Source organism: Eucyclogobius newberryi, unplaced genomic scaffold (genome assembly GCF_026437365.1).
Source record: "Eucyclogobius newberryi isolate DKJ021-1_F unplaced genomic scaffold, fEucNew1.0.hap1 SCAF_1, whole genome shotgun sequence".
Taxonomy (NCBI): Eukaryota; Metazoa; Chordata; class Actinopteri; order Gobiiformes; family Gobiidae; genus Eucyclogobius; species Eucyclogobius newberryi.
Window position 1 is genome coordinate 36,699,820 of NW_027315723.1, and position 25,399 is coordinate 36,725,218.

The 25,399-nt window shown below is 41.1% G+C and overlaps 1 protein-coding gene across 2 annotated transcripts; it reads right to left on the bottom strand.

Annotated features, from left to right (window-relative positions):
- Window positions 1-1,386: 1,386 nt before the first annotated feature.
- Window positions 1,387-16,462, bottom strand: tfap2d (transcription factor AP-2 delta (activating enhancer binding protein 2 delta)). 2 transcript variants are annotated; one of them, XM_072445198.1, is made up of 9 exons: window positions 16,200-16,462; window positions 15,067-15,189; window positions 14,068-14,583; window positions 11,113-11,173; window positions 7,192-7,357; window positions 5,414-5,532; window positions 5,161-5,302; window positions 4,401-4,514; window positions 1,387-2,157 (listed from the first exon to the last, which is right to left on the bottom strand). In XM_072445198.1, the coding sequence occupies exons 2-9, from the start codon at window positions 15,103-15,105 to the stop codon at window positions 1,935-1,937; spliced, it is 1,380 nt and encodes a 459-aa protein (XP_072301299.1). In that variant the 5' UTR covers window positions 15,106-15,189; window positions 16,200-16,462; the 3' UTR covers window positions 1,387-1,934. The 2 variants fall into 2 exon arrangements, with proteins under 2 accessions (XP_072301299.1, XP_072301291.1); XM_072445190.1 differs by lacking the exon at window positions 16,200-16,462 and having other exon boundaries at window positions 15,067-15,489.
- Between the last annotated feature and the right edge of the window lie 8,937 nt (window positions 16,463-25,399).

Below are 25,399 nucleotides of genomic sequence, written 5' to 3' on the forward strand. Positions count from 1 at the left end.
GGCGTTTCAACTTGGCTTTTATAATGGAGATAGCAACGTGAAAGTTTGGTGATTGTGAAGTGTTAAACTACTCCTTCAAAGTGGTCGTAAAGGTTCATTTACAGATGCATTAGTATGGAAGATAATGTGTTAGAGTTATACAATTCAAAGTTCAGAACTAGTGTTGGCAGCCTTGGTCGGTTTTAGCGGAAAAAACCTTTTGATTTTTTGCTCAAAGTATAAAACGGTCATGTCCTTGTGGGAAAAAGGAAAAAAAAAAACCTTACATCCTTTCTCACACGCTAAATACACAAAGCACTCTCTTTTTGTCATTTTGCACTATGTTTAAGAACAAAAACTCTGCTAAATATGAAAATAAAATGAATAATAACTAAAATAATTAAGACTTTCTGTACATTTTTCAGCACTTTTAGAAGGGTTTAAGTGGGTCAAAAATGTCTATGATCCACTGTTTAAGAATTTTAGCAGTTAGTTGGGTTTGTGGGGGTCAAAGTGTCCAAAATGACATCACCAACCGTAAATGTGAATCATAGACTCTACATATGCTTATAATAATATTATTATTATAAGCATATGTAGAGTCTTATTTAGAACTAATGATCTGATTAATTTGCTGCACTGATTTGCACAATAATTTGAAGTAGTTCATGCCAACGCTGTAGTTCAATCCCCGCTCTATGCTTCCTTTGTGTCCTTGGGCAAGATACATCGCCCTAATTTAATCTGAGATGTTCGCTAGGAGACAAATACACAAGTTGACAAACAGAATAAAGGGAAATTCCAATAATAATCATGTTCAGAAATATAGAAAATACAAGCAAAAGGGCAAAACTAATAGCAGAACACAACCGTCTTTATTAAACACCAGCGTTTTAGAAGGTAGGGATTTTCACATATATATTGTTGAAAGCCTACAAGAAAAGTAATTTAAATATTTATATATATCTTTACAAATGTCCATGTCGGAGAGCTTGTGCTGGCTGAAAGTTGCGGTATCTGGATAGTGTACAAAGAGAGACATGCACAGGGATGTCGCTGCCTGTACAAAATGGAGTTTGAAGTTTGATCCTTGACCTCCCGTTCACACACACACACACACACACACACAGCAACGCACATATTAAGACCTAAAGTGGTGCTACAGAAATCAATGATGGCACTCATTGTACAACATAAAATAATGATAACAACAAAAAAACATTCTGTAAACTTCAGCGTGAAGCGAAGTACACTTGATATGAAGCTTATTTATATTATTGAGAAAATAAAATATACAAAATGAATAGTTTTCCAATAGCAGTCAACTGGATTTTTCTTTTTTTTTTTTTTTCACACAAATTTGCTGGTCAAATTTTATGAAAGGTTGGAGTAGATGGCACCTTTGTTTGATATTGAATGTGTGCAATTAAAAATAAAACAGATAGAAAAAGTAATTAAAATCAATAAATATTAAATTAAGTGAAAGCTCCTCTCACACAGGCACAGATCATCAGTACATTTGGAAACATATTTTCAGTAGCACAATTCAGTAATGCGTTCAATACACACTATTTTTTGTTAAATTTGTTGAATGTGACTCCAAAACTGATTTTTAAAAGAAATAATTTAAAATCTGACTTCAGGTGGTCTGCAGCAGTTCATTTGAAGCATAAATGCATCTGACTTTAAACTTACATGTCGCCAGATCCATATTTTTCTCACCTCTAGAAGAACTATTAAAACAAATTGTTTCCCCATCATTTGGAAGAAAAATACATAGCGCATTGTAATACCTTTCATAGAACTACTGAAACATATTCCACAACAGACTAATTTGTTGCAGCTCATAATAACTTAACAATAAATAACAGATATAAGTTGCAAAACCTCTTTCGCTCTCTCTCACACACAACCTGACTCTCTTGTTAGACGCAGCGCTCCAAGGCACAGAGATGCTACTCAGTCTTTTCCGTTTTGCCGTCTTTGTTTGGGTTGTCGGCCGCTTTCCGGAGCTGTGACTTTTCCGTGTTCCCGCTGTTGATCTGGTCCACGGTGGACTGGCTGGTTTTGCCGTTGCCGGAGTTTTTGTCCAGGTAGTTTAGCATCTCGCTTAGGACCGTTTGGAAGGTGCTGAGGGCTGCGCACACGGCCGGAGTGCCGAAACCGTGAGTGATTAGACTGTGGACGAGAGAAGAGCATTAGCAGTGCCAAGCTTTGATTATATAACAAAACACGCACGTATACAATTTATTCAGCAATATGATGATTTTGTCATCTCTAAAAACTCAACGTTTTCTCACAGACATATAGACCCTTTAAAATGCACTCTGGAGGCCACTGGAGGCAAAATGAAGTAGAGGAAGTAGATTTTCATAAATACTAATTAAGTATTTATAATGAAAAGTAGGCGACAATTTGGAAATCATTTTTGTAGTAAAATATGTATATGTAGATAAAATGAAACGTTAACAAGCATTTATCCAGTAATTTTTTTATATCAAGATATTGCCTTCATCATAAATGCAAAGTGTCATAAGGAGACTGCATTTTGAGTTGAAAACATAATTAAATAACAGATTTTTTTTTAAACAGAATAGTTGCAATTGTGCAAAACTAGCTGTTCCACAACATTGCATAAAGAGTGCAGAAAATGTAAATTCAGATTTGATTTTAACAATTCACTGATGATAATAATGTCTCATATTGTGTTATTTCTAACTAAAACCGACTTCACTGTCAGGCACATTCAGACAAACAAGTGTCCCTGAAGCAGAGAAATCTCCTGAACATACGGCTCTGACCTCAGGATGAAGTAAAGACACAATCGCTGCTCATATTATGTAATTTCAAAAACTTGATTGCTTCCAAAGTTGAACTGCAATAGTCTCACAGTAATATTTGCCAAAATGCCAAAGACTTGCAAACTATTTCTTACTCTTATAAGTCCATTGGGTTGTTCTCTACAGTCTAAAGTTCAGAATCAAGTCAAACAACTTAATATCTGATCCATTAGTATACAATTGATACCGACTGTCGATATATACCCTGCCTTGTCTTATCTGACCTCACAGTGGACTCTTGCCGGATATCATTGTCCATCTCGAGCCTATTTGCACTGCACAGGAAGTGTACTTGTCATTGCTGCTTATGCACCCACTAACACATTGTATCTCGGCTGTAAAATACAGGAAAAACACAATGTTATCTGCTGCAGTTGAATAGATGATGCCATAGACGTGACATTTCTGTTAACAAGCCTCTCCCTCCTCCTCCTCGTCCCAAATGAGCGCCAAATAACGAACTGCACAGCTGCAAGTTCGGGGGAAACAGGTGCCGTTTATACGCTCACCACAAAGCAATAATCCTCCAGCTACTCCTAACCATGACCATGAAATATCTGGAGCAGCGTCTCAGGTGCTGCACAGGTTGGCCCGCACCTCGCAGGTAGACCAGGGTCATTGAAGGATGTATCAAATGACAGTTTTGTCTACCTTAAAACCGTTGCTTTGAAAAGTTCAAATGCAAAAAACGATTAGCGTCATTTGAAGGTTTACAAGTTGCTCTTTGGGTGCGTTCCCCCTCGCACTTGTTTGGTCATTGTTCGGTTCTGATGTTGCCTTCATTTGGTCTGTTCTATTTGTATGTGGTGTTTTTGCAAGTGTGAAGTCACTTTAAGGGTGAAATGGACGATTTTTTGGTCCAAATCTGAGTCTCATTTCCTCGTGGCGAGGACTGCCATTAGTCCTGCCACGTATCAATCATAGAACGCACTTACCGCTCACCTGCAGCCTCGTTCTGGCTCGTCCCCAGGAGAGCAGCACATTTCCCTGTGTCTAAGTGCATGGATCTATCATAATATAGTTCCCTCAGTGTACAGGACAAAATTAAGACAGAGAAAGATAGTTCGAGCTGACTCATAAGAGACGGAAATCTACAGGAGATGAGAGATGCAATGCGATCCGTCGCGCTAATAAACAAACACACGTGTGGCAACGAGGCTTTTTTGTGCGTCCGCACGGTGGGAGTGCACATGCGCACTTCCACTTGAGTTCTCAAATAAGCAAAAAATCGTCCATTACGTCTTTAAGTTCAGCAGTGTTTTGTCTAAAAGCCAACTCCATTTTAGTGCACTCAAAATATTACTCCATCCCTTCTTGAGAAAATCACCTCAACTATTAATATTGAATTGAAGCTACAATAAAAAATGAGGACGTCACAGATTTTACTTTCCCTGATACAGTACTTTCAGTATTTTCAAAACAAACATCTAAAAGGATCTACAAAAGGCTCTTCAACGTGCTATAATAAAAGAAAAATCCCTTTCTCACCATATTGATTAGCATTTCCTTTCATTTTAATCAATTGTATAGTTTCTGTAACTGACGACCTATTTATTTTGTATATGGACAACATGTCATTACCTAAAGTGTGTGAGGTGTCTCTGGATGTCCAGGTCCAGGATGGGGGTTGGTCGTGAGGAGCCCAGAGGAGACCGGTCTTGACTCAACAAGTCCTGGAACTCCTTACAGATCTGCCTGAGAGAGACACAAAGAGACTAGGCTTTACCACCCAGGCAACACAGATTGAACAGCTGCAAGGTTTTTCTACTAGATGTCAACTCATTCATTGCGGTGTCAAAAATGTCGCCTTTGTATATTTTGAACCACAGGATTTTAAGATTATTTAGGATTATTGACCTCATATCAACGGTGAATGCCTTAATTTTCTTTCTTTCGTGACCAGCTTTATGAAATCAAACTTTCTGAAAGAAAAAGTAAAGACAATGTGAAGATAACAGCCAGATTTAATTTGGAGTACAATTTTTTTTGTTTTACTTGTTAAGATTATATTGGGGCCTGGTAAATAGTGATTGTCTATTAAACGAATAATCTTGACACACCTGAGCGCACAACAGCAGAAAAACATAGAATATGCAATAAAAGGCTTAATATTACAAAAGCTGATATGCCAGATGCAATAGATGAATAATTTGTCTTACTCAAGGGCACAACAACAACAACAACAACAACAGCGATGCTTAAACCACTTAAACTGTATAGGGTGTTTCTTAGCCTATGTGGTTGCTAGACTTTTTTGCGAAATTGGACAAATTGACATTGATTCAGTAAAAGATACAAAAATAACAACCAATGACTAAAATAAAACGCATTCTGTTCTTACTTTGTGGCTAGGACCATTTTCTTGCGTGCACTTGTTTCTTTCGGCTCGTTATGCTGTCGCGCCAAGTGTTCGCCCACTGCTTTACTGGGGAATTCTGTCTCACATGTGTAGCCAAAGTCCCTCGCCAGGTGAAGCGCCTCTCCTGGAAAACAAATGAAAAATGTCATCAATGGGACAACAAAGTACTTAATCTATTTACACCTGGACTGTATTTGTACTTCACTGTTCAATAAATGCTTAAATGAATGTGTACCTTCCACTAACGATGTGAGAAGTGTAACATTTGCTGCTTTCCTCCGTCCTGCCGGGAGATTCAGCCCTAAACGATCTAATTTCTCTCGAAGACACCGGCCACCATTTTTAGACTTTGCTCTATGGAAAAAACAAACAAATAAACACCATTATTAGTACATTTTCATTGCCAAAATGACATGCAAATTGGCGTTTCTTGCTCAAAGACACAACGGCAGAATAAAATCATCTAAAACAATACCACGATCATTGTCATCACTTTAGTCCTAAACTCCAGTGTGCCCAATTAAAATTAATATAGATTTAGTTTCAAAGGCATAAAATCAAACCAATTAAATCATGTTATATTTTTGAAGTCTGGTCCCCTTGAGTTTTCGTCTTTAGTGTCACTCATATTATTTATATTTCTGTGCCCGAAGTGGCATGTGCTATTTTAAAAAACAGTCCAAAAAGTTATTTATGACATGTCAGAAATGTATTTGTACGGAAATGTTTGATCCTTCTGTGCTAAGGCCAAACATACATACGTTTTATAAATTAAAAACTATTCTTTTCTATTTTTCTTTAAATTTTTGCTAAATGCTTAATTCATTTCATGATTTACATTCTTTATTTAGTAATATATAATTTGTTTTACACCAGATGCCCTACAGTCCCCACATAACTGGAGGATGCCATGTGGTGTCTTGCCCCAGGGCACTAAAACAGGATGCACAAGGTCTGAGTGAGACCCAACCTAACCTCCTGTGCCTCTGTCTCTATCACAGTTCTACGACTCTTAAACTAAATGTACACATTTTGATCAAACCAACTCGTAACTCTCACTATTTAAATTGCTCTGTTGATTCTTCTTCCAAAACGCCATATTCTCTGTTCTTCTCATCCCTCTTCCCCCTTCTCTCTCCATCTCATCAATAATACAGATCTGGCAACCCGTGCGTTCCTGCTTTTCGTCTGATCTGGCGCGCCTTGGCTCGGCCTCTCCTCCCTCTGGCCCTCTGGGTTATAGTGGCCTCCTTTTCCTACAATGGCTTTTTGATGGATCTGGATCACGTTTCATCTCATGGCAAATGCATTGATATAGACAGCAAACACCAATATTTACTGTTAGAAATTTACTTCAGTTATATTGAACCAGGGATTGCACTGGTTCTCTATTAATTGAATGATTGTGTGTGTGTGTGTTTGTGTGTGTGTGTGTGTGTGTCTGTGTGTGTGTGTGTGTGTGTGTGTGTGTGTCTGTGTGTGTGTGTGTGTGTGTGTGTCTGTGTGTGTGTGTGTGTGTGTGTGTGTCTGTGTGTGTGTGTGTGTGTGTGTGTGTGTGTGTGTGTTTGTGTGTGTGTGTGTGTGTGTGTGTCTGTGTGTGTGTGTGTGTGTGTGTGTGTGTGTGTCTGTGTGTGTGTGTGTGTGTGTGTGTGTGTGTGTCTGTGTGTGTGTGTGTGTGTGTGTGTGTGTCTGTGTGTGTGTGTGTGTGTGTGTGTGTGTGTGTGTGTGTGTGTGTGTGTGTGTGTGTGTGTGTGTGTGTGTGTGGAGTTGCGAGTTCGAATATGGCTCGAACTCGCAAGGTAAATTCTCTTGTCACGCCCGGTCAATACAGGTCATGTATGTTTATTGCATCAGTGAAATGTCTGTCTGGAACAAAAATCAAACTTAATCAAAATGTAAGCGTTGTAAGACCACAGCTCCATTGAGATCAGGAATCTATGTATAGTAAAAACATATTTACAAAAGCAAAGTGTCACTAAATGTCCTTTGCTTGCAGATGTGTGTGGGACTGACCTGCGCAGGATGCCACCCAATAAGGAGGCGTTGAGGCACTCAGGAGGCGACAGGCGTCTCTTGACCTCAGCAATGGTTACTTTGTATTTGGAGGTGGAGCTGAGCAGAGACAGGCGTCCCGGGACAGAGCAGAACAGGTCTGTGGGATTCACTACACACGTACCTCCTGGACAAAGAAAGGTATGATGTGTTAGTTTGTAATGTACAATTGTCTTTACAAGTACACCGCTGTATAGACTCACTCAGTATATGAAAAAAGTGCAAACAAACTTTTATTTTAATTCTTCTATAGCTTAAAAATGTAACTGATATCTTTAAAACAAGTGCAATTTACTTCCACTAATTATTGGGATGTTTAAAAACATTTTAAAAATAATGCAATACAAATACATTGAACATTACACTACAGATTTATGTCATAGCAGTAGGGCTGAATGTTTTATTAAAGAAAACTGAACTATGAACTGATATAAACTAAAACAAGAAATTACATGTCAGAACATTTGTGTGTGTGTGCAGAGGAAATTTTCTTATTTGAATCAGTCTTTGCTATTTGCTAAATGCAACCATTCAAATTGTAATTTTGATTTGATTGTGATATATCTAGCACTGCAGATTCTTATTCATATGTAATAAAATGAATACATTATGCATGGTTGTCCTTATTGGAAGTGCAGAACAGCATTTGAAGATGATGTGAGTCAATGGATTGTGGATAATTTTATTTCTAACTACTACAGGACCAAATAGGCCCATATAAAAGGAATCCAGATCAGTTTATGTGATATGCTGAAGAATATGCTGAAGAATAACCATATTAAACATTATCTTGAGCTGGCTGTTGTGCTTTGTAACACGATGGAATGAGCAGCTAGTTTAGGTTGAATGGGGTTGAGCTGAAGCTGCAGAATGAGGACATCCTATGGGACAACATGGCTGCTGTCTGCCATGGCCAACTGCAGCTCTGTCTGCCACATATCTATAATTCAACATCAGCAGAAGAGCCTTGGTTTCCTTCTGTTCTCCAAATGAGCTGGAGTTGAGATTCTGACCTGTAGTCTCACTGTCTGATGCTCTGTCTTGTGCAGCATCACAGTGAGTCTGCCCCTCAGAGCCGCGGGTCTGGGTGATAATCCTGGATAGACAGTGTTGTGGTTCGTCAGGATCAGCCGGCACAGGCCTGATGAACTAATGCCCTCTAATATCCTAGCCCAGTGTGAGGAAGTGTAGCGTGTGCTGCACGTGCTCAGTCCGTCTGGTAGTGACGAAACAGGCCCTGCCTGTCTGTCAGCTTCACGCACACTGACAGGGCGCGCGCCTCTCAAAGCTGTGGGTTCACATCACATTAATTCCCCTAAAAATGTTTTGATTCAAAGTAGTTTGTATTTTATGTTGCCAAGGGCAATCGAAAAGCGCTATTGCCGATAGTGCAGTCAGTGGAGCACGCGGGCCCAGAGGCGATAACGGTATTTAAGCAACGGAGAGTAGCCTGGGGCTGCGGCGCGAGCGGCGGGCGGATCACACGCCGAATCAAGCGCCTTTTACCAGTTTGCCATGAAAATTAAAGAAAAAGAGACACGGGCCAAATGTCATCCTCCTCATATTTTAACAACAATGTTTAGAGATCCTAAAAAGCTGCAATGTCTTAACAGAGAAGACAGAGGCGTGTGCACAGAGGCTGCTGGCGGGAAGAGTGGAAGAGGGAGAGCAGAGTGATTAAAACACAGACGACTCCTCCTAAGTAGGATCCGCGTTTCTTGAGTGATTTTCTTTTGAAAAGGGTTGTGTGAATATTCATGGCGCCAAAGCCGCAGTCAGAAAGAACAACATTAATATGATCTCGGCTGAATCCATCCCCGCGCTGCATTAGCATATCAAAGCGTGCGCCTAAGGCCAGAGAAGCTATCGATACGCGAGCGGGAGGTAAAGCAAAGATTATTGGTTGTGATGGTTGCAGCGGCTGAGCTCAGGGCCAAATACGGCGCACCATTAACCGAAAGTGATAGCGCAGGGATTCCCGCGTCAATCCGAGAGAAAAGCCCCAACACCAACCAAAGCTGATGAAAAATTAAACCTGAGACACAGACTTCCTCTACACAAAGACACAAGCTTCCTCTGCACGTCCACACTGAGACACAACCTTCCTCTGCACAGACACAGACTTCCTCTGCACAGAGACACAACCTTCCTCTGCACAGACACAGACTTCCTCTGCACAGAGACACAACCTTCCTCTGCACAGACACAGACTTCCTCTACACAGAGATACATACTTCCTCTACACAAAGACACAGTCTTCTTTTGCACAGACACAGCCTTCATCTACACAGAAACACAAGCTTCCTCTGCACGTCCACACTGAGACACAACCTTCCTCTGCACAGACACAGACTTCCTCTGCACAGAGACACAACCTTCCTCTGCACAGACACAGACTTCCTCTACACAGAGATACATACTTCCTCTGCACAGAGACACAACCTTCCTCTACACAGACACAGCCTTCCTCTGCACAGACACAGCCTTCCTCTGCACAGAGACAAAGGCTTCCTCTGCACAGACACAGCCTTCCACTGCACAGACACAGCCTTCCACTGCACAGACAAAGCCATCCTCTGTACAGACATAACCTCCATCTACACGGACACAGCCTTCCTCTGCACATAGACTCAAATTTCCTCTGTACTTCTACACAGAGACACAGCCTCCATACACAGATTGCCTTGCTCTGCTCAGAGACTCAATCTTCCTCTGCACTTCTACACAGAGACACAGCCTTCGTCTGTACAGAGACACAATCTCCCTTTGCACTGGCAGTCCTGCGTGCCTGAGAGTGTTTGCTTCTTGTGTGTATTATCATGAGGGCACTCACACATGCACATAACAGAGACTGTCCAAGGACACAGTGTTCCACAGTATTATTGCCCAGGCTCCACCGTCTGCTCCTTCACTCCTTCAGTAACACTGGGTACACGCTGCAAACACGGGCTTCCACAGGTCTGTTTCCCTCAGTAATAAATAATGATTCACTCTCCCCCCTCTCCCCTTTGTTTGATTTGTTTGAGCTGCTGAAAAGCACAATCAATTAATGACTGTTTTATAGATCATGGCCATGTTAGTCTCACCTAGTCTCCTTTTTGTAGTTGAATGTACAAATGTTAAACATGCAGTGTCTCCACTTTATATTTTATGTCAGCTACTGCTACTACTATTCAAACAAATCTACAGAAACAACTTGGTTGTTTGCAGAAGTCCTTAATTCATCATTTGGTGCAAAAGTGTGTTTACATTCACCTTTACTTGTGCTTAGAGGTGTGTGCTTTTATTTTCAACACCAAAATGCTTGTTTCATGTACATATTTTCATCTGTCATTGTAAACCTATCATCCCCAGGTGTTTTTGTCAGTTTGCATTAGTTATACAACAGCATCTAGTAACAGTGTTTGCTTCTATTGGCATCTTAATGCCCTACAATAATCAAGAACAATGTTTGTCTTTCTGATCAAGTGTGTGCCCCTCTAAATAGCATAAATATTCCATCAGACTGTGCTGTTTTGCCTGCTCAGTGCAGACGAGCTGTGCGTCAAGTGCCTACAGGTTTTCCACTTCAAAAGCAGGAAATGCTGCTGCTAATGTAAACTCGGATGTACAGGCTGCTAACACGACTGCCACAAAACTGCTGACACCGGTGACATTGTGTGCAGCGAAGTGCCTAATTGAGTGACAGTGGGTTTTTCTGGGAGGACGAGGAGAGGCAGAGGGCCCGGTGCTAGTCATGTAACATGTTGACAGGAGACAGCGGCGTGTTTTAAAGCTGTGTGGCTGCAGTTTGTCTATGTTTTGTCGGGAATAAAGGTGAGCAAGGGTGAAGGTGTGATTGGGTGAGGGGGTCCAGGAGGTATGAGAGGAGGCGGGGCTTACCTCTGCGGATGACCCCTCCCTGGCCGTTGAGCACCAGCCCACACTGCGCCTCCACGGAGCCCTGTGGAGACCAACAGAGTCGTTAGTAACAGGTGGGGTACAAGTGGAATCTTGAGTTATTGCATTCATATGAATTAGTATTTTTCAGTATTTCAACATTTATTCCCTTTGCTGGACTTTTATTTTTTTCAATGAGAATAACAATGGCCAATTAATACAAATGTGTTAAATGAAATACAATATTAGCAGCTTACCCAAGCAGCTTGAGTTCGAATTCCAGCTTCAACAATTAGCTGTATATTCACCCTTCTTTCATCCCAGTTCCAAGCTAAAATTGCCCTGTCTAATAAAGCCATTGGGCCAATTAAATAAATAAATAAATACAATAACATAAAACATACCAAACCTAAACTATGGTAACAAAACCAAATGTTGGAAAAATAAAATAAATCCTAATGTTTTTATAAACAATAACCTTAATCTGGTACAGTGTCAACTAGATTTACTTCAGTCAACTTCATAAATGTCATTTTCCCCCTGCTTTATGCTGCCATTTTGCTCCAATGTGAATCTAATTGTTTGGTAATACTTAAATGCATATGTGATATGAAAGAAATGAGAGGATACAATCGATAATTGATTTGAAATTAAATTACATTGAAATGAACTGACTTAGATTATAGGTTTTGTTATCTCAAACTATCCATGTTTGCTACAGATGAATAGAACTTAATTATAGCATTAAAAAAAGAAAGAAGTTAAATCTACAATGTTTCAGAGTGATGAAAAATGTGCGCCTTTAACACTGAAAAAATCGTTTGGGGGCCATAAGTCCTCAAAATGGCGCCTGTTTAAACAGAGAGATGAAAAAGCTGATGCTATTTGTTTCACCAGTTAAATATTCTTTAATTTCACAGCACACCTCCCTGCCTCGCAGCTGCAACCCTCGTCCTCAGAACAGTTTCTAGTATAGTCTTTTTGTTAGAAAGTGCAGATCACTTAAAGGGCTTTGAGGAATATCGAGGGCACAGTGAAAATAAAGGATGCGCCTCACGGCTGGAGCAGAAACGAGTCTAATTTGAAAAGCTGCAGGCGATGGCGCAGCAGGCCTCACCCACTCTGAGAAGAAAACGAGAAAGTGTCCAGAGTAAGTGTAGCAACAAGCAACCTGTTGGGACCTACAGTCACTATAGAAATAAGTTATATGAAGCTGGAGCAGTGCTAAAACCTGTTTGCGCCGCCATCTTGCTCCAGAATCAGACCATATCAACAATGTCATCAAGAGAGAGAACACACGCTTTTTATTCAGAAAACAGTTAATCCCTCGTGCGCGCCTCAGGCCTGGCCCAAGCAGCCCTGATTAAAACCGAGTGTAAAAAGCAGCGTGTTTTAGCTCTTTTTAAGCAGTCCTGGCGCGGCTCCTTTCGGGGGCCGCAGCTAAAGTGATTATAGAATCAATATACAAAAAGCACAGAGGTCCTGCATGAATTAGCCCCGCGCCGAGGAAAGGTGTGGCAGCTGCCTTTGTTCACCATGAAAATCTCTTTAACGCCCTCAAAGATGCGTCCGGGCTGCACGAGACCGTGGCCACATCTGTTCCATGTCCACGTCCAGACATCCACGGGTGCACTGTGGGCAGGTTCACGCGCCCATGTCTTCTCATAAGACCCCGGACCTGAGCTTTCGCCAAACAAATCCAACCTCTTCTCACTATAATAATAAGCCCAGAATTAATTCTGCATTAGCGCGTCTTTACGCGGCTCTCCAAATAGGATAAGGAAATATAAGGCTGCTTTGCCAAGGATAGCACCGGAACAAGCCTTAGGGGCTTCGCGCCTATTTATTTATTTGTGGCAAATTACATTTTGTCTCAAATAAATGTATTTGAGAAAGAAAGATAAATAGGTCTAAAATATTTTAGTAATCTTTTACGGAATGTATGCGTGCATATATGTGCATTTATGAGTGTAAACTATGCCTATATACAGCATAGATTATTAGATAATAATAATAATAATAATAATAATCCTACTCACGTAGACTTGATAATATAATAATAATAATAATAATACAAGTAATGATTATTATTTTGTAGTTTATAGCCCAGTGATAGCCTAAGTAAATGTAGTCGAACATTTTTATATTTTTTGCTTTTGCACAAAATTATATAAAATGCAAAAATAAATGTATTTTTGTCTTAAATAATATCCGACATATTGTACTTGCTATTTGAAATAAAAGTATTTGGAGTGTGAATGCTGCTGGCGCCTTAACGCCTGTTAGTAAACAAATAAACGGCTGAAGTGATTAGTGAGTGTGTTAACGTGTGTTTAACCAGAGCCGCGTCTTACGCGCTCAGATGTCGCTGCGTAAACCCCAAAGTTGATTGACGTTAAGTCTGTAATTGGATAAACTACGGTGCTTTGTGGCACTCGAGCGGCCTATTGTGCCCGCAGCCCGATCCGTTAATCCGGCCTTTCCCGCAGTCTCAGGCGGACACACACAGCACACAAGCCGCGCTGCTTCATCTCGCCATTTCTTTACATCCACAAGATTTATGTAAAGTCTGGGTCACGTGTGTTTGTGCAGAAATAAAGAGCGGATTGGACAAAAGGATTGAATAGACTCTAGTCAATTAACCTTTAGAAACGGGCTGGTGCACACTTGACACGAGCTTAGCCTGCGCCCTGTTCACTCACGTTTACTTGTGCTCAACAAATCTATCTGAATGTGTTTTAGATTTAGTCCACAGCAGGACCAGAGCCCTATGGTTGCCTGTCAACGTCCAGACTGACATTTCGACCAGACTTAGACATCTGGTGCTGTTCAATATTTCTGGAAATAGTGCAGAACAAAAGGGGGTGGTGCACTGGGCTTTGTGCGGCTCTAACGGGCCAAGCGCAGGGGCCAGAGCCGGGGCCTGGTTGTTCTGGTGAGCTACAGGGGGACTGATACCTGCAGGTCGTCGCCAGCGGACGAGGGCAGGCCCAGACCGGCCCCGGGCAGCAGCCTCTGGTCCGGGTGGTGCATGCCGACGCCGTAGGCCTGAGAGCCGTGTGACGTCATCAGAGACAGGTCATGGCGGCGGTAGGCGTCGAGGCAGCCGAGCTCCCGCCGCTGCTGCTCGTCCAGACACGAGGACTTGAGAGCCGAGCGTGCGCTGTGGAGGTTGATGAAGTCCGCGGGCTCTCCGTGATGCAGCTGCTGGTAGTACTGGCCCGAATGCAGTGAGTTTAGCCCGTAGGCCTCGGGGGCCACTGGATGTGAGTGCTGGAACTCGTAGTGGAAGGACTGGTGGTGCAGGGGCGTGTACTGGTGGTTGGCGGAAAAGTACGGCGAGGCGAACTCGGTCCCCGCCGGGGCCGGGTAGGTGAGCGGGGAGGAGGACGAGTAGGCGACCGAGGAGTTGGCCACGGACTCCAGGCACCCGAGCTGCATGAGACGGTAGCTGTTTGATCCGTCGTGACGTATCTAGGAGACAATAAAGACATGGTGTCGTTTAGCATCAGCCCTGCTCTGCGCCAAAAACACTCTCCAAAACACACTCAAAGCGTTTTTTCACGCTACTCCACCTGAAGGAGATGTCACTTCCACGCGACGCGGCAACAGGAGCCGTCGGTATTTTTCCCCTCCCTTTGGCATGCCTGTCACTCTGCTCGCAGCGTTTTAAAGGCATGCTGTTAGATATTATTATTATTAGTGGTGCCGCTCAGACGGAGGGAGGTGAGCCGCGTGGAGAGTCTGTTCCGCCTCAAAATGCACTAATCACAACAAGCTTCCACTTCACAAATAAAAAATAATCTGTAGCTTTAGGAAAACTGCCTCGTCTACCACTCTTCATTTGCTTCTCCTTTTCTCATTGCAAAGCCTTAATGCGAGTTCTTAAAACAATCTAAAGACAACAATCTCCGACTCTTGTTGAAAGTATTTTTCAATTAAAAATAATTGAATTACCTCGGCGTCGTGGACAAGCCCAGGGAAGGTCGCTGACATTGTGCTTTCTCCAAAGTAACCCGTGTTTGTCTTTCCTCTCTTTCTGGCTCCGGGGTCGAATAATAAAACTCGTGTTAAAATCCTCTGAAAAGCGAGAGAAAAATTGAAAAATCCTCCTTTTGCTGCGCGCGTAAAAGGCAAACGGCACAGAAAGCTGGCGGAACGCGAGCGTCTCCCCTCTGCACGGACGGGGCTGGCGCACGGATTTTGTACTTGCAGGGTATTTCTCGGCTGATGTCGTAGGTCCCTTGGTAATATAGAAGTTTTGAAAATTAAGCATCAGCACTGAGGAATGGGAGGACAATAGACGGAGCGGAGCATCCCAGGAGACACGGAATAAATATTGTATCTACGCCTTAATAAGGAACCAACTGCTTCTTTCAACATTTTTCTCGCCTTTTCTGGACATTTGCCTTTTTTGACCCGTTTGTCTTTTTTACCGAGTCTGCTGTTCCATTTTATGCGCTTCTTATTTGTTTTTATTTTTATCAAATGAATTATTTTCATTGTCTGGATTTTCAACGAAAAATGTAAGTTTGGTTTTATAGCCTATATTAGCGTGAATATGTTATAAATATACATTTATTCTAATTGATCTTTTTCTCTTTCTAGAAAGTATTTTAGTTCGAACGATATTGTATTCTAAATTATATATTTGTATGCATGCCTTGATATTATTTTCATTTTTGTTGGGTTTATAACTGTTTTGATGCCAATAATTACGCACACGCTTTTGCTTTTTTACGCACAGATTTCCAGCACATTTGACCGTAAAATTAATTTTGAAATCTAAACAATTTTTTTGCTTTGTCTCAATTTTAATAAAATAACATTATTATTGTTATTTTATAGTCTATATAATCACATTGTTATTCTTTATTATTATTATTAATGCAATTTTGTTGCATTTAATAATATAAATACATGTATTTTGTCCCCAAAATCATGCATAACTTATTTTTCATTGCAGTTCTCCTAATAACTGTTGTATTCATTATTTGATTTGTGAATGAATTCATTTTTCGGTTAGTCTGCAGTCCTCCTGACCCCTCTCCTCTCTTTTCTCTCTCTATTCTCCTCAAGCTGTAACTCACCTGAACAAGCGCCCTCAGGGTGGTCCTGCTCGAGCTGCACGAGCTGTAGAGGGAGATACAGTGTGCTATTTTAAAATGCTTTATTTCACATTATCCACGCGTTCTGACCCTAAATCACACTAAGAAATATAGTAACAGGTGGAGGTCTACTGCACGTTTCCATCTAAATCCCACATCTAATGACACAAATATGGAGTGATGCACTTAAAGCTGGAGTGCCCTAAGGCCACAAGGGAAAGCAACAAAAGCATGAAAAGCTCGTGGTCACAGCCTGAAGAGTGGAGATGGAGATGGGAGGAGAGCTCTGCCTATCACGTCTTAGCTGCTCACACGAGGAGAGATAGACCAATAGCCTGTTAATTTCGAGCAGCAATAATCACTGCTGTTGTGGATGTTTTTAACTGTTTCCAAAGCGACCCGCTGGTGTTGGTAAAGCTGCAACGTGACGCTAGGACGCGGATTGACTAGATTTTAATTAAGGAATATTTCCCTTCCCATCTGTTGCCGGGATTAATAACAACAGCAATATTATACCTTAGATGCCCCCTCTATTGTGGGTATAAGCACTCTGTTAATGTCTTGGACAGTAATATGAAATAGGCAGCTCTTCTTCTAAACAGTTATTTCAGAAACGAGGGGGTTCTGCTTAAAAACTTCCCAAGGCCTTTTATATTTTAATTACCGATTATTTGGCCTCGGGCTCAAAATGTGGAGTCTCTGCGCGACCGACTGGCCGGTGAAGGCCTCTTGTCGCATGTCAGGTAAAAGGAAAAACTGCTTGAGACATGGGGAAAAGGAGGAGGGATGAATGGGAAGGCCACCGGGCATTGAGAAAGAGAGCCTTTGTGTCAATTAACCAAGTGATTCCTTGCGTAATTATAGGTTTCATACTCATGTTGGGTTCATGCAACGATGCTAAATCGGATACCAGCCAGAAGGGAAGACTTTAAAGGTGGGGAGGGGCGAGTTGGATCATACTACGGACAGGTAATGGTCCTGACACAGGCCTGGAGTGGAATATGAGCCGCTTAACCCGCTTTCTCTGATCGGGCACTGATCAAACAGGACATTTATTAACGCTTGGGGTGCAAGTTGTGAGGATATTCTTAGTTCCATGGTAAAACTTAAGCACGCATCGTGTAATTTGGGTTATTGTTGTGCTTTAAACTCAAAGCACCAGTTGCACTGTGACGGTCCTGATATTTTGGGCTCAAAACAGGGTGACAGCGAGTCTTTACCGGGGGCTGGGGAGACTGAGTGCGGTACCAGATGCGCAAAGATGTCCCGGACAGGAGCCAGTCCATCTGCCGCCTGACTAGGCAGGGAGCGAGGGGAAAGGCCCCGGAAGCCCGCAGCCCAGAGGCGAGAATTTAGAGCAGCCCCAAAGGTTTCTGAGAGATGAAGCCTGTTAGACACTTTTTATGGCCAAAAAAAGGAGACAGGCTTTCCATGCGTAATTCTAGATTCATGTGAGTGAAGGTTACACAACAACTATATTAGCTTTAAAACGTGTGATTGGTATGGTGATAAAATATAAACACACACATACGTATAATAATAATCACAATTTATATATATATATATATATATATATATATATATATATATATATATATATCGTGGATGTCAGGTCTTTTTAGTCTCTCCTCGTGTGCTTCCTCTGCGCGCCGACTGGTTTAATGGTGGGCCACACTTTATTTATAATAGATCAGTCCATAGCCTGCAGTCATGTGGCCTATTGCTACCACAGTAAACAGAGCGCCTGTGATAAGTCTTTCAGTTGTGCTTCAAGACTTCGGCGCGGGGTGATAACATGTGATGACGCGTTTAGTGCAAGTACCAGGCCATAATGAGCCCATCGACATGCATAATACTGTTTAAAGAGACACTGTATTGGGAGCTAACAGCGCACAATGCTGTCTGCTCACCCAGTCTGCGCGCGTCGGTCTAGTGCGCATGTGTTGGCCTTGTTAAAGAGTCTGTTGTGGCTGTTGTGTCCGTTAAGTCGCTCGTCTTTGGCCCTTTTTCAAGTCTGCAACTTCTCCAGCCAAAATAATACGGACTGGCATAATGGAGGGCGAGTGGACCAAGCAGCAAACGCGCCACAAACAGCGAAAAGCAATTAAGAAAATGGCCACTGTGACCTAGATATGGATGCGCCTTGGAAAAAAAGCACAGGTTAATATGCTAATATGGATCTGCTAATTGTAGGGATTTACTTGTCGGTTTGACGAGGAAGAGGGGAGGAGGGGAGCGGTGGAGGGGGCCAGAGAGAGGAGGGGCCCAGGGGCGTCAGGAGCTGGTGGTTTAAGCCTTCAAGAGCTGCAGAAAATTAATTTGTGTCCGATGCAGTGCGTGAGGTGAGAAGGGAAACAGGTGGTCACTCTTGAGATGGACATGCAGGCAATAACACCGAGATATACCAAATATGTTGTAGCATAAATAAAACACATTTAGTGCATGTATAAAGCAAATGTGTTTTATAGCATTTTAATATAAGTTTGTTATGTTAAATTAAAACAGTAATGTCTCTATTTCAGATTAGGGCTCTGACTATTCATATTTTGGGCGACCAGCCAATTATATCTATTGTATATATATATATATATATATACTTTCATTGAATACCAACCAAATGCCTTCTAAAAATAATATTTTTTTAAAATCTGAAATAGTATAATTTAGTATAATATATATATATATATAGTATAATATTCTGTTTTGAAAATGTTATTCAAAAAATGTTACTGTCTTTGTTATAACGTTTTGTATTTTGGGTGTTCTAGAGTCTGTATTGTAAAAATAACATTCTCGGATTTTATAGCCTCGTCAACTAATCACGATTAGTCGAATAATCGTTGCAGCTCTAATGTCAGATTTAAGTATTGTGATCAAATCAAAAGCCTACCATGCTAAAACCAAACCAAAGAAACACATTTGGTCAAATAGGCATATACGTTTCATTAATGGACTATAATTAAGGCAAAAAGATTGTATTTTCTAAGGAAAAATAACCTGAAATCGAAGTTTGAGACATTTATTTATGTTTATCCCCTGTTTCTTGCTGTGATGTTTTTATTGATTTGTTTAAGCCTGGCTGGTTAAATAGACCTAAAGATCTAAGATAAAAGACCAATAGTAATAATAAAAAATATGCTTTGAATTGTTAATAATGTATTTGTTATTCTTTTTTGCTTGTATTGGGTTTATCACCTATGTCTATATAATTCCCCCCTAAGAACTAGCGCGCTAAGAAAATTCCATGTGTATTCGTTATATGCACCTTTGATTCTCGTCTTCCTCCGTTGAATACAAATCATTTTACTTTCCCCCTACACCTTTAATGCCTAAAAGTATCCTGGGCATCTCGATACTGCCAAGTGCACACATCATATTAATTATTACCGCCCCAGGGTGACACCCCCATCTCACCCACAGCCGCAGGACATAGTGCGGCTACTTCAAGGCCCTCCACCACCTCTCCTGGAAACAATAAAACAAAAACATCCCCTTCAAAATGCTCATTGTATAGTTATACCTGCCACAATGTAAAAAGAGAGAGAGAGAGAGAGGCCACTGCAACGGGTATCATCTCCAGTTTGTGCAGCCAATTAGCTCCTTTAATTGTTGTTCTTTGTTGCACTAATTATTGCTGAAGTCAATCGGGGGCAGTGGCGGTTCTAGTGCGGCTCAGACACGTGTCATATGGCCGCACAAACTTGGGGGAAGAAAAGGCCAATCTGCCGCTAACGGACGGGACAACCAGCAGCATATTGTTAATCCTTACGCCATTGCGCAGACAGCAATAACAATAATCAAATCAAGCCTTATGCGTAACGGGGATCCCAGCGTGGGCAAACATGTTCCACAAAAAAAAAAAAAAAAAAAAAAAAAAAAAAACTGTATTTTTTTGCAACTTCAAACCGATCAATTAAAGCCAGCGTTTTTTACTGTTACAGCCACAATTCATGCATAAAAAATTGATGTCCCCCCCCCCAAAAAAAACCTTTAACTTCCGCAGCTGTCTTCAGTGCGTGCGTGAGTGCGCGCGTCCCGGAGCAGATCGATGTTCATTAACTTATTTAGAGTTATCTGAGAGCGCGCACACAAGTTAAAAGTCTCCTCAGCTCGTTTCCCCCTAGTCGTGTTTTTGACGGGAAAGTGCAAAATGTTTTTCTTAATTTTCATCATTCTCCCACATGCAACAGGCAGTTCAGATCGTATATTCATCATTTATGTTTGTTGTGGAACATGTTTATTATATCTACGGGAAAGCACCGTGTGTTCTGGCTCGTCAGATGTGGATGTGAACGGAAAGTGCTGTGATTGGTGCGGACATGGCTGCAGGCTCTATCAGTGTAGTCTCCTTCCTGTGTGGTGGGTTCACTGCCACGAGTCGAATGGGGATTTTGACCTTTGTGGCACTGTTTTGCAGACAACTTCAATTGGGTTGAAATTCATTAAGAAACTGGAAAGAAATGTGAACATGCGTTGTTTTTACTTTTATTCTGTGCTTTTATAACGTATAGCTTCTGAATTATGGGCCTGGGAAAGTCAATGCCAAGGCCAAGCGTGTATACATAGTAGATGTGATGTGTTTGTAACTTTATTTACAGTCATTTCTAAATAAATGCATTTTTTTCCGTTTTATTGAGAAGTTCAACTGAGATATGTAGGCGGTAAGCTCTGTGTATCAAAATGTGTAAGTTTACATTTTTATCATCCTAGGCAATACACTTCACTTATTATGACTTGGCTGACTGTTGGTGCTGAGGTAGGGTAGAAGCCTACAGGTTTGACCAAAAACAATGTGACCTTATATGCCCTGCACTTGTTGGCCTACTGTCATTAGGTGTATTCAAAACAAAACAAACTCAGGTGTATAAAAAACTAAAACTAAAATAACAATATTCAAGATACAGACAGGCCTATGTTTATCTAAATCGAATACAGATGAGGATGCGTCCTTTATAAATAGATGCACCTGACTTGGATCTACTGTACTGAATAGCATCAAACATCATTTTGTGGCTGTACTCAACACTCTGCACCATTGTATTGCTCTTACAACTATATCAAATGTATTGTTTGTTCATTCTTGTGTTCTAAATAAATGTAACCCCCTTCATAACTTTGACTCTGTGATTTTGAATAAACACGTTCACGTTTTTTCTATCACATATTGTACCTATAATTATAAGTCTCACTTCATACATCTCAAAAAGTATAAATAATATAAATGTCTAATTTGTATAGATGCTGTTAATTTTGACTGCGAAATGTCAGAGAAACACGTTAGTCTCCATGGCCCGGGGCACGGCACTGATCACGTGTTGTTTAACGATGCGGTTCCTGTCCCAACCAGCAGAGTGCGCCTGTCTGGAGGTGCAGCCAGAGGGGGGATTAACACCAGGTCTATGTGATAACACAGTGCCCTCACCCACTCCTCTGCAGTTTGCTTTCTCTCTCTTTCTCTTTTAGAGGAGGAGAGGAAAGGGCGTGTCAGGTTCAATGTCTTTGATCATGTAATCCAGCTGTAATCGCAGTAATCTCAATGTAATGTATGTTCATGGAGGGACAATGGGCCTGTAATGTACATGGGATTATCCAGATGAAGAGGCCGACACTGACACTGCTGCAGGGAAATCTTTAACTATCAAACGCTTTCGTAAAGTCTCCCGATCCAGACACAGCTTGTAACCCCATTGTATGTTTCTGTACAACGGCATTTATTAACGGGATTATACATTATGTGACAATAGGAATGGGACGAGACACAATTTCTGTGAGATTGGGTCATGAGAACGAGTCAATATAAGACTTTTACATAATTGTTAAAAAAATAAATTATGTCACAGTTGTTAGGTGTGTTAACAAATTAGATTATCCATGGTAATTATTTCCATTGAGATAAAAGATAGTCATGGTAAAACAGTAGTGGAATCAATCAATCATTCAAAATTGTACTACAGACTCAAAAGAGTTATTAGAATATAAAAGAAAACACTATCACTTTACAGTAGTACAGGAGCATAAAAAATAGCAGGTGTTGATGAACAAGTCTTAGTATACTGTATACGTTTTAGGCTATATTAAATGTTTATTGAAGATATTAATCTATAACCAACAGATATTATACACTTGTTATTCTTATGAATACCCCTTTCAAATACAGGGGGGTTTCTTCATGTATTCCATTTTGTCAACCATGTGACAAAAAGGAACTATCAAGGGGGAGGGTAAACATAAACAGAAAGTTATATTTCCATCCAAATCTACCATTATGGGAAAATCAATATCGGTTTTGTACACTAAACCCAGAAGAAACAAAACTTCTGAGCCTTTTGCCTTGACCTTTTCACTATAACAAGGCTCTTGGCTTCAACAGATATTCAATTTACTGTCTGCTAATCCATATTTCCCAACTGTCGTTTTTACCCCTAAAATATCAAGGGATCTGAAATCAAATTTTAAATGTACATAGCTTGCAACCACTTACGATTGGATAAATTGGAGTGTCAGCTTCACAAATAGGCTATAGATACTCCAAAGAGTTCAGAAGAAGATTTCATTTTAATCGAGATCAATTTTAGTGTGTCAGGGAAAATCATGCCAGCAGAAAACAATCTTGAGCCCCTTTGGGAAACTTTGACTAAACTTTGATTTGGTTCAGTTTGGCATCACCCTCCAGAGAACAGCTGCTCAATATTTTAAACCTTTAATATAACTTCACATATATACATCACATACTGTATACTGTACTGATCAATTAAACAACCAGGTTAGCATGTGTTTAGCCTCACATGGCTCAAGTGTCATGAGCGCGTGTTGTCTCCTTCATCACACTAAAACATACACTTAATCCTTCAGTCAGTTAGTTATTACGCCAAGGTCCTGGCTCAGAGAGGTCACCCACTGCCCCTGACAGGTCGCTCCATGTCATAGAACGATGGGTTGTTTGCATATAACACATTTCTCTTTAAGTCCACCTCACCCCATAACGAAACATTCACCCTGAAAATGACCATTCCTGTTAAATCCACCGCCTCCTTACATGACCACACCTCTGTTAGGCCAGTCTCCCTGTCAGGCCACCATTTGCCCATTGATTTCCCCCCGCTGTCTAACTCATCGCTCTGCCTCCGAAGCTTTTGTTTACTCTCAGATACAGCAAGAGAAAAACAGCAGTGTGCAGGGGAAGAGAATCTAGACAACAACAAACACTGGGCCCGAACCGAAGTTGAAAGATGGTCAATTATAAGAGACTTGTTGGGCTTTTGAGCCTTTTGAGCTACCATACCGTGTTGCCTTAAGTCGCTGGAAATCCTGTTTACAATCAGCGTGGATGTAGCGTACCTTCAGTGTTGTTGTTTTTTTGTTGCAACCACTCGAGATCATAGGCTGGGGGAGCTTTATGGCAAGACAATTTAAAATAACACAATTGCAAACACTGCAACGATGCGAGCAGGAGTACAACCCATAGGAAAGCGGGGCATATCTTGACTGCTGTGTAATTACTGGGGAGAGCTGCTTTGCTGTGTGCACAATGATCTCATTTAAGAGTGCAAGCCATCAAAAGCCACGCCGGCACACATGTACGCCGCGGAAAACCTTTTCAAACAGATGCAGGGAAGTAAACACGAGGCCTTTCCAAACCCGCTGGGGATTTTACCATTCCACGGTATTCCACGTTCAGTTCCCAATCTGACTTTTTCCCTCCCCTTTTCCCTGCTTTCTCTCTCTCTCCATCTCTTCCTCCTTTGTCTGCCTGATTATGCGCTGGATCCCTGGGTGCGCTCCTGACTGAGATCATCCACCTGTCAATCAGGTTCTCTCTTTTCCTTTTTTTATACACACACCATTCCACCAGTGATATTGATACCGAGAAAATATTAATGACTTCACTCACCTGCAATACACTGGCGGAGCTTGCACTTCCAACACATAGGGCCCATGCAATTCATCAAGCAAGACACACTTGACTAGGGAACTTCCCAGGCAAATGGGAAGAAAAAATAACATGGTGAAATAACGTATGCTTTTGCGTTGGTTTGGAATATATCAAGTGCAACACGTAATATAGGCCTGAATAATGGATTTATTTCAGTATTTCAGCTCCAAACCTGGCAATGTTGGTGTACTAGCCAGAGAGGTAACCACGTACCACAGGGTTGTCTGCTCAATCCACTCTACTGACAATGCATCACCTTTCTTGCTTTTATGAATGTCTTATTGTGTGGATAGTCGGAGGGGCCATGTTTTATATTGTTATTATTTTATTTTATTCACTTTTAGTTAAACCTAACCTAAACCTTTTTCAACTGTGACTTGGGCCAAATGGACTGTGGCACACTCAATATAAAACAAAATTACATTTGCACAAAGATAAAGGCCTTAGAAAGTAACAACAGAAAAACTTTTAAAAGCGTCCACTTTTAAAATCAGTCTGCACCCAAGGGATAAACAAATGATAAATGTCCTGCGAACTCAGGACATAGAGGCTTTCAGTTGTCTGTACACGTGAGCAGGAATAAGAAGAAGCTCAGCCGCAAATAGTCTTATACATCCATCACTATACGTTCCATATGACACTCCCAGAAGGCCTTGCAGCCATGGCATACAGTTCACAGTGAGGAGTAAGTCGACCATGACCTGTCACAAATATGAATGCACAGTGACACAAATTTAAAGATTGAAAGAATTTGATAATGATTATAATAATGGACACCACCACCACATAAATTTGATATTAAAACAATACGTGAATAAGTGAGCTTTAAAAGAGAGTTCTAGTATAAAGCTTTAGTACCTCAAATTAGAGACAAACTCTATGGGGTTACCCTGGGAAGTCGTGATTGGAGGGAAACTAATCTGGAAGCAAACATCTATGTGCTAAAATAACTGCTTTGTCTAAATTAAACACTAACTTCTGGGACTGCAATCGAGAGAGTAGACTGCCATTTGTTTTGAAGTTGTAGAACAATCACGCACCGTATCATCGGCATAAAAGTGCTATGACATCAGACAAATCAACAATTTTGGGCCTAAAATGTCAAAACTACCTACTACTGTTTTGCTATATTTTCTTTCTTTACATAAAACTCGAAACATTTACTGTGATTCCATAGCAACATTATAAATTCCTACAACAGGTATAACTATGTTGTTGTTGCTTGTTATTGATTGTGCCTGCATATTGT